This window comes from Pinus tabuliformis, chromosome X (genome assembly GCF_031772625.1).
Source record: "Pinus tabuliformis cultivar Carrire ecotype Pingquan chromosome X, CPIR1, whole genome shotgun sequence".
In the NCBI taxonomy this organism is placed as follows: domain Eukaryota; kingdom Viridiplantae; phylum Streptophyta; class Pinopsida; order Pinales; family Pinaceae; genus Pinus; species Pinus tabuliformis.
In genome coordinates this window covers 94998276-95008516 of record NC_142308.1, presented here as the reverse complement: position 1 = coordinate 95008516, position 10241 = coordinate 94998276, and the positions used below count along the sequence as shown (strand labels likewise).

The following is a 10241-nucleotide window of genomic DNA, read 5'->3' as shown; positions in this document are numbered from 1 at the left end:
AAACCCTTTCAGACTGAGGCACAGTTTAATAAAATAATTATGGTCTGCGTTCAAAAGGGAACCAGTACATAATCTAAAACGACAATTACATATGATAGATGAGTCACGGCTATACAGACAAACTCATAAAGAAGGGCCTCTTAACAGAGGAGTCCGTCTAACAGAGACTAAAAACCAAATGCCTTCAGGGAAGACCCTGAGCTTGTGCAGGGGACAGACCCAAGGTTTATTGCCCGGTATCCCTGCCAAGGGAATAAAAGAAAACTCAGCCATTGTTCGACAAAAAAATCCAGTATACACAGCTGTGAATGTTTTCGAAAACTTACCTGGCAATGGGCGAGACGGCTAAATAGAGAAACCCTTGTTCATTATGGTGTATCGATGAACCACCTGCACAGAAACATTAGTCGGGTTAGCAAACAGGAAAAACCCTGATGTAAATCCATGAAAGAATGCAAGGAACAAAGAAAAACATTAATACTAACCGTAGCCGAACCTGGTGTCGTGTAAACCAGAATGCCCGATAATTTCAAAGGGTGATGAGGCCGAACCGAATGGCAGGAGCTGCATGTCTGAGGCTAAAGGGCGGTGTAGCCGGATGCAGAAAGAATGTCGACAGAGTCAAGACTTACAGTGCTGTGGCGATGCAGAGGCAATGAAATGAGAACTAAAGCTACCCGGAAGAATAAACAGACATATAAATTGCTTTATTGCATTACCGTTTCGTGGCACAGTTATAACCCTCGATCTGCAGTAAATCCCTGGTAGCCGTTCGAATGCCGGTGACCCTCGGTGAAACTTCGGGCGCGAAAATGGCAAGTCCGAGGAGTCAGGCCGTAGGCACTTAGAGTTCAGGGCGCACATGGCAGTTTGCCATCTGCCCTTCATCCTTCCAAATGGACGACGATAAACCCTCCAGCTGGATCGAGGTTAAACGCCGAACAAACTATCACAATCCGAGACATCTCGGGATATGGAAACCTGAGTTTTATAGTTGTGTCCATAAATACGCCATTAACACTGACAGTGCCAACTGTGCGATTAACTAGTTCTCAGGTTAACATTAAACATATGTGTGTTATCATTACAATGTTTATATGTACATATAGTTAGTCAACGCATGAATATATCCGCGAGCTTTCAAGTGATATCTATTGATTATATTCCCTTATGTTTGTTCCACAATTGGGATTTGCGTTAATAAATCAATGTTTATGATTAAGGTAACCATGCATATGTAATTATTAAAATAGGAACCATATGTAAAAGAAGTTAATATTGCTATAAAAAAAAAAAAAAAAATTATGTACAGCTAGGAAGTGTGACAAAATATTTCAATATGTATATGATTTTTATATCTCTAAGAGAAATTTATTCTAATTAAAAATATATTTCACATGAAATTAGCATGTAACATTTTAAGAACATTAATATATGTTATACAAAACATGTAAAAATTAAAATTTTATATATTTAAAACATTTTATTAACGTATTGTTCAAAATGGACATAGATCTATATTAATTCGAAAATTATAATTAAAAAACCTCTTGAAATATAATTTTTTCCTCAAATTTTGAATAAATTTTACAGTGAAAAAGAAAATTACATTTTGAAAATTTTATAGTCAAAAAAAATTCCACTTTAACATCTTTAATCTCTCAACCCATAACTCTATCCTTATCTTGATTTAACTCACTCCTATCCATTAAATTTCAAAATATTCTAAAATCTTCGACTGATCTTATTTTTAAAATTAACCCTAAACCCTTACTCCTCACTCCTCGATCATAACCTTCATGGAACAACCTCCATCCCTTCACATTGATCTTCACCAATTTATTTGGTGCCTTCAGCCATACCATGAGGGGAAAGACGGGTTAAAACGCCGTATTTCTTGATAGCTGTTTTCTTGTTTTTAATGATTTTTTTAATTATTATTATTAGGTTTATTTTCTTGTTTTTTAATTTTCCATTAACCAATTTGTTGGAAATTTAAAGTTCTGATTTTGACACATATTTTTTACAATTTCAATCAGTGCTAATTTCAGCTGAAGGTTTTGTATAGCCCTAAATTTCTAAAGTGATAAAATTTGCAAATCAGACAATGTTTGAGACGACATCTTCACATCTTATTTATTTGTCAATTTATTTCTTCTCAATAACCTTGGTTTCCCACAGCTCAGCCAGATGATTGGGATTTGACTGCATCTAATAAGGTTTTTTAATTAATTGACAGTTTTATTTATTATAATTGTGTAAATTATATATCATTAATTTACGATGTTACTAAATGATTTAATAAAACTCATAAAACTCAGAAATTGGGATTTGACTGCATCTAATAATGTTTTCTTAATCAATTGATAGTTTTATTTAATATAATTGTGTAAATTATACATGACTAAATGATTTAATAAAAATTCAAGTTAAAATTAATTTATAATTTAATGAAAGTTTTTTAGTAAAATATAATTTAAATAAAATATAATCTAGAAGTGATTTTGGCTTAAAAGTGATTTCAATTTTTTTTTTTTTTTAAATTAAACTTATTCATTGAGTTTAGAGGCTCATTCTACAAAGCAATATGATGTATAACCCTGTTTGTCTTTTATGAAAATTGAAATTTTACTCATCTAAGACTAAATAAAAATTTTAAAAATAAAATAAAAATAAAATAATTATACAAAATATTTAAATAATGTGTGTTTATAAAAAAAATTGCATGTGAAGGAATTTGTAAATGGATTCCTCTTGGCCTATATTAAATCCATATTTAAAATAATTAATTAAAATATCAAATTACAACCTAACTCATAAATAATCTACCTTTTATTTTATTTTTGTCAAAATTTACTCCAAAAATTGACAAAAAGCCTTCAAAATAAAACTGGCAAAAGTGCCTTGAAATATTGTTCATTGAAATTAAACCTAGTGAATTAAATAACAAACCGTACCCAATCATAACTCATCTGCAATTAATTTATTTTTTTCAAAAATAACTCTAAAAACTGACAAAGGGCCTTCAAAATAAAATTGATAAAATATATAATCGTATTATTGTAACTTATTCCAGTTTATTGTTTGAGATACATTCATAGATATACGGTATCCATGGAGACCTATCGAATATTTCTATTACAAATTCCAAGGCAACATAGCAATGAAATTGATCATACTATTGTGCATACAACGGCTGCTTTACCAGTTAGTTGGTTAGTTAGGCTTCCTGCAATTCTTGCGGATCTCTCCGCTGGTGCCCGTAAGAGGTTTGATATTCCCCATCTTAACCATGGCGGCAGCAAAATCCGAGAAGAAGGTGTTCTGGTTGGAGCTGTAGGTGGTCACCTGTGAATCAGTGGAGCCTCCGTTGAAGAGTTCTTGATCGGAGTGGAGAAGTCCTTTCTTGCTTTTCAGATTGACGTAATAGTTGTTGTCAAAGACAGTGGGAGTCACATAATCCAATGGCGATAGGTTGCTGTCCCCGGAGCCTGTGGCGCTCGGACACTTTGAACGCAATGAAGTGGCGTACGTACTGTCGATATTGGTGTCGTTGTAAATATGGGCTCTGAAACTAAAACACCGCGCCTGCCCGATAGTATGACCACCTACAGATTGAAAACCATATCATATCAGATTTAATTCAAAACCATCCATCAACATATAGTTCATCCACTAATTCTTCAGGTTATCTTAATGATCAATTTTTTTGTTTTATCTTTTTGAGCAGGAAAGCTAGAGAATGCTTAAACATATTAATCACAGTGATTAATTCTTCTTAGAAAAGATCTTGTTCAAAATTGAGAATAAAAAATTGAACAATTGCTTTCCTAACATCCTACTAAATCTGTAAAAGTAGAATTAACGGAAGGGAGACTTCATAATATTCATTAATGCTTTGTAATGTATTAAAAAATCAAAACAATATTATGATTACCAGCAAGTGTAACCATTTCCTTTGTGGAGAGGCCCTGTGCCTGAAATAGTGAAATTAGGTTGCTTAAATTCGAAGAGGGAGGCGGAATGTTATTGTTTGCACCGCTAATGCTCGCTGTTGTTGAGTCTCGCCTCCCCAACATCACTGTCCACGAAGGCCCGCCCAACTGTCAATGAAAATTTTGTTAAAATATAATAATTATGAAAATGATGATATTATTTTTTCAAGTCTTATTATCACAACAGTTTGAGGATGGATCTCTTTACCAAAGTCATCCACAATCAAATCTCACTAAAGATATTGCACCGGTGTTAGGGGAGGAGACACTCTAAAATCCAGTCAGCGTAGAGCTTATGTGACCCAGGGGCCAGTGAGGAGACACACTAAAATCTAATCAACTTGGAGCTGCACACTAAAACCCAGTAAGCTTAGAGCTGGTGTGACCCAGGCCGGGTACTATCTCTGGTGACTTTGAGGGGGTAGATGCCCCTAAAGCAGTTTCTCAACCCACATGTCAAGCCTGAAGGAACACAGACAACTTGACAAACAAAAAAGGACAATGATTATAATATTTCAGTTTTGAGAAGTGATTCAGATAAAGGCAACAACCTGATTGAGTTAGGTATTTTTTAGTGTGATTTTTTGGAAAGTTTTTCTGCTTATTTTCCCATCTAATTTATTTAGAATTTAGGAAGGATTTATTGAAATCACAAATTTGACTGGTGAACTTTTTTTTGGGTGCTAAATTTATATGTATAGTCAGAAAAACCAGTTTAAACAACACAAATCAAAATTCAGTCATAATTTATTTTGCCCAATTCAAACAAAAAATACATTAAAAGTTCCAAAAAAAAAATGTACACTTCAAAACTACTAGGTTAAACACTACTCTGTTAGGTTAATGAGACTGCCTTACTTCAACAACAGAATCACGAGCAACAATGGCGAGAATGTCTGCACAGGAAACGACTCCGCTGCAAGCACTCTCGAGTTGGCTCTTTATGCTATCGATCACCTCGAAACCCCTGGCGGAATTGTTATTGGGAATAGCGTACTTCTCGCTAGTGAAACTCGTGGAATTGTCCAACAGAACGGACCCATCGCAACCCTGCAATAACAAATGAATGTATGATGAGTTGCCTCTAAATCAAAATATCGCCATTAATGACCTTCGCTAAGCTGGTTCAATCAATAATAATAAAATGATTTCTTGCAGTTACATTAACGAAGCAGTCGTGGAAGTGAAGGCGGAGAAGCGAAGCCCCCATGCGTTTCTCATTTGCAACCGCCTGCTTCACCCCGGCTTGCACTATTGACAGGGCCTTGGGACAAGACTTGTCATAAAACGTGGAGCTCAGTTGCCCATTCGCAGTATGAGTAATCGAACACATAATAAACACCATTACAGCAATACCTGCGAAGCTTTTCATAAAAACAGCCATTTTTGCGTACGGAATACGCGGTGCAAAGGCAACCAATTTGCTAATTGGAAATCTTGCAGGATGGTTATGAGAAATATGCGATGGCCAATTTATAGGGGCAAATGTGGAAGCAGAGAATTCTAGAGCAGGAAAGGACTCTTTACAATATAAAAGTCTTTGGGGTAGTTGAATTGATTTTGATGCCCAGCATTTATAGTGAACAATAGATACGTGCTCTAGAAAAGCGTATTACGATAGCAGTCGCAGTCCTGTGCGAAGTTTTCAAACTGGAAGGCCCACGCCATATATTGTCAAAGAATCTTGTGGCGAGGAATATATCTGTTTACGTGACTTAGCAGTAGTCTATGTTATAATTTCCACGGTCACTACAGCTTTTGTGATTGTTACACCAAACTCTGCATACCCATAAGATTGCGAATCTTTTGAGTGTTTTACCAAAATTCAACTCGTCATCCCTGTTCCTTTCAACTTTCAGTGGTTTTATCAAAATGCAACTCTTCATCCCCGCTCCTCTCCTAATGGGTTGTTGAATTTTTATTTTTTTTCGAATCTTTATAGGCTGGTTCAAACATTTTTCCACACGAAATCGAAGGTTCCAAGACCACTCAGATTTACCACAAGAATGAGCCTAGATTAGTTAGATTATGTGCACATTAATAAAATGCCCAAACTTTAAGTGAAACTTAAAAGGACTATTAGGGATATATAAATTAGAACGATGGTTAAATGTCAATAAGTATTAATATATACTAAATATCAAAACTTTCATTAACTAAATTATAATTTTACTATTATTAATTAAAATTATATATATATATATAAAGAGAAAAAAAAATAGCTTAGAGATTTACCCTATTTTATTATGGAAATTTTTAATTTTAAAATTAACTTTGTTACAATGCCATGACTTATCAATATCACATGCTTAAAAAAACCATAATTCATTTCATATGACACTCGTCTACATGACATTTTTTAAAATTAATCAATTTAATTAGAAAAGCAAAAGATGCATAATCACTTTGGATATAAATCTCAACATTTTATGTGTATACTATTAAGAATATTCTAGAATATTCCATGCCGGTTAAATTATATCATCCATCTAATAATCATTAACAATTAAACCTTGAGAGTTAATTCAATTGGCGAGAGTTACTGATTAAAAAACCTTGCTAAATAATAAATAAATAATATTTTTATTAAGATAAATATAATGTGAATGGTCCAACATTCATGCGTTACAAGGAATAATATCGAATTAACTTTATACTTAAACGTAATATGAATTTCTTAACAACTAATTGAATTATTTTTTCCAATAAAGTACAAACATATCACAAATGGTGTCACACCCCCAACTTGATTCCACCAACCAGGGCGTCGTGTGGCACCGACAAGAGTCATTTTACTTAACATTTTTTTCATCTTCGGGATTATGCCTACCAACTGTATTATTATTGTCTCGTTATGTGCAGAAAACATAACAAAACAATGCATAATACCAATCAAGAGACCAACAACAATATTTTATCAATTCAAACTTTCAGTACCATTTTTTAGAATTTTTACAATATTTTACAAGCGGGAGGTTGCCCATGAATGGGCGATTCATTCTACCCTATTTTCTGCACAACCGTGTGTGTCTGCTAAATTACTACGCATTGTCATTCCCTATCTGCACGTTTTCATGACCTTGCACATTGTCGCGACGATGCAAGCTGCATGTTGCACGTTATCGTGACTTTGCCCGCAAGGCAGGCACATACCCGAGTCACCCGATTCTGCTTGCGCTCTGTTCAGCTCCTGCCCACAGCCCGTGGCGTTCACACTTGCCTCTGGTCTCGGACTGTGACTACCCATGACTATGTGACTTCCGCTCTGTGGTTCGGTGATGTCCTTCCAACTGAGCTCCTCCACTATAATTATATGTGACTCACCACTTGTAATTTAAAACAGATTGTGTCTGTTCAGTGGTGGGTGAGTTGACCTGCCGATCAACCTATCCGCCACTTCCACACACCCTTCCGCCTATTCGTGGGTGAGCCAACCCACCATGTTTAACTTGTACGCTCACCATCTGCTACACAAGCTCACCCACAAGTTCTACCTTATCGTAGTTCATCCGTTCGCTCGTGCCCGAATGTGTGTGCTCTTCCTAGGTGTGCACCCCCTGTTATGTGTTCCACTTGATGCATTCAATAGAAACATGTGTAGCCTTTAATCGAACTTTTCTCATCGTATCACATTTAACCGAAATTTCAACCGTTCATGCCCTCCATCTGCACACCTTTAACTGAACACGAGTCGGGTGGGTGCCCACCCGCCACTATGCCTGCACGCCCATCACAAATCATTGGCAAACTAGTACTCATAACTTGCCTAAGTTTCATGTGTGCCCAGTTGAGCGCCTGACTCGCCTAAAGGAGGTGATTCTGACTCAGGGTCCCAACGTCCTCCTCCATGAGATTCATTGTCATCTTCGACAATCCAATCAATCATGCAAACTCATCATTGTACTCTATAATCTCCTTCTTCCATCTCCACAGTGGATCTGCTATTTCCCAACCACTCTCCTTTGGGGTGTCCTTCCACTGAACAAAGAACTCCCTCCTCGCGGCCCTCCCAACTCCTGTAGTTGTGAGATCCACGATCTTGTCTAGAACTAAGTTTGTTCTATCCACAATCATGGCTGGTCCCCTCGATGGTGCTGCCATGACATGCATCAAGTCTACATCTCTTGAGCTGACTCATATGGAACACATGATGTTTTGAACGCAGGTGGTTCGGTAGCTCCAATTCATAAGCAACTTCACCAACTTGCTTCTTCACCGAAAATTGTCCTTCATACTTCCTCATCAAAGATCTCAAAATCCCTTTCGGTGGTTGAAACTAATCTCTAATGATCCTCAGAAAATCCAGGTCTCCAATATTGAAGTGTGTGTCCCTCTTATACTTATCTGCCCATTTCTTCATCCTCTCTGTTGCATTAGTAAGGTGCACCCATGCTAACTCCAAATAATCCTCCCATGCTTTCAATAATCTCTTTGCATGTGGACTCCTAAAAAATCTTCTCGGTAACACAGTGTGTGGAGAAACTGACATCTTTCCATTAACCAACTCAAATGGACTACACCTGGTTGCAAAACTCTTCTACAAGTTGTAGCTAAACTGAGCCACATCCAAGAGTCCAGGCTAATTCTTCTGATTAGCCCTCACATAATGTCTCAAGTAATCCTCCAGTAGTGCATTGATCCATTGAGTTTACCCATCTGTTTGTGGATGGTAACTCGAACTTTGCAACAACTCTATTATGACTAACTTGAACAAAGTAGTAAAAAGTATTCCTATAAAATGCAGATGTTGGTCAGATACAATAAGCAAAGGCATCCCCCAATACTTTACAACATTCTTTAAGAACAACTCAGCAGTCTTCTCGGCTCCACGAGGTATCTTCATCAGAATGAAGATGACATACTTGGAAAAATGATCCACAACTACCATAATCCCATTATATCTTTGTACCTGCGGTAACTGAGTGATGAATTCCATCGAAAGACTCATCCAAGGTCTCTTCAGAATCTACAAAGGATGCAACAATCCTCCATGTCTCTGTTATCTGATTTATCCTACTAACAAATAATGCACATATATACATACTCCTCCAAATATTCCCTCATCTTCTCCCAATAGTACCCTCTCTCCAATAATTCCAAAGAACGACAGTACCCTAGGTGGCCAACCCATGGAGAAGTGTGGGACTCCTTCAAGAGGTGCCTCCTAAGTCGAGATGACTTCAAAATGTAGAGACGATTCCCATAGAACAAGACTTCATCTTGTATAAAAAACTTCCTCGTTTTCCCTTCCTTCACTTGCTTTAGAATGCTTTTCACCTAAATATTTGTCTCCACACTAGCATGTAGTATACTATACATCTCATTTCTCATATGAATCCGGCTCCTACTTCATTCAACATAGTCTTCCCCCTCCTCAAATGTGCCTAACCATGCCTTCCTACTAAGGAAATTTGCAACTCCATTGAGTCTACCCAGTCGATACTCAATAGTCATGTCGAACTCTGTCAAGAAGTTTGATCTAGGTGGATATTGGTGTCCACCTACCTATTCCACATTGACCCCCACCATTTTTTCTTTCCTATTTCCCTAATTGTAGCACAAACTACTATTTTTGGCAGTTTTTCATGTCTTAAACTTTCAGAGTCGTTTTGAGGAACTAAAAGACGTTTTTAGGGAAAACATAGAGACTACGAGAGTCGTAAACAAGTTTACCAATTTAATTTTAGCCTCCTCTTCAATATATTTGAAATGAAGTATTGTGATATCCAAATAAAGATAGCATGTCAAAGTTACGACCCCGAGAAGTTGATGTACTAATTTGCCCAAATGGGGCCCACATTTTTTGTGCTTCGTCTCCTAGGGTTAGGTTTTTGGAGGTTTAGGGTTTTCCATTGTTTCTCAAAAATAAATAGGCCTTTTAGCCTCATTGTAACATAGTTCAAAGGCATGTAGCTGCCACAGCTCTTCTCAAAGATAAACTACCATTGCTCAAGCTAGTTTATTTCCATTTATGGATTTAAGCATATTTCAATTTTTTGATATTAATGAAATGAAGTTTATTTCTTTTGCATCTCTTTGTTTATTTGTATATCTGTATTTTGTTGTGTTTTTCCATAATTCTGGATCAATGGTATCATAGCATTCTTATCTTTTTATATTTTTCTTTGCATGTCCCCAACAAGGTTAAGTTATAAGGAGTTAGGGCTCGAACTGGTTGAACCTTTGCAATAACATCTTCGTAAACACTGTCAACCTCCCATGGAAGAAGAAAAGAAAGATGAGGGG

At 36.5% G+C, this 10241-nt stretch overlaps 1 protein-coding gene across 1 annotated transcript; it reads right to left on the bottom strand.

Moving 5' to 3' along the window:
* Positions 1 to 3024: 3024 nt before the first annotated feature.
* Positions 3025 to 5459, bottom strand: LOC149138567 (peroxidase 4-like). Its single transcript, XM_089453097.1, has 4 exons — positions 5158 to 5459; positions 4854 to 5045; positions 3938 to 4103; positions 3025 to 3608 (listed from the first exon to the last, which is right to left on the bottom strand). Exons 1-4 carry the CDS (start codon positions 5377 to 5379, stop codon positions 3217 to 3219), a joined length of 972 nt encoding a protein of 323 aa, XP_089309223.1. The 5' UTR covers positions 5380 to 5459; the 3' UTR covers positions 3025 to 3216.
* Positions 5460 to 10241: the final 4782 nt, after the last annotated feature.

What these genes read in the sequence shown, in the direction of transcription:
- LOC149138567 (XM_089453097.1), bottom strand. Translation starts at nt 5,379, where the DNA reads ATGGCTGTTTTTATGAAAAGCTTCGCAGGTATTGCTGTAATGGTGTTT. An exon ending in TCCACGACTGCTTCGTTAAT is followed by an intron (nt 5,046 to 5,157) that starts GTAACTGCAAGA and finishes TTGTTATTGCAG; the next exon opens with GGTTGCGATGGGTCCGTTCT. An exon ending in CTCGTGATTCTGTTGTTGAA is followed by an intron (nt 4,104 to 4,853) that starts GTAAGGCAGTCT and finishes TTTCATTGACAG; the next exon opens with TTGGGCGGGCCTTCGTGGAC.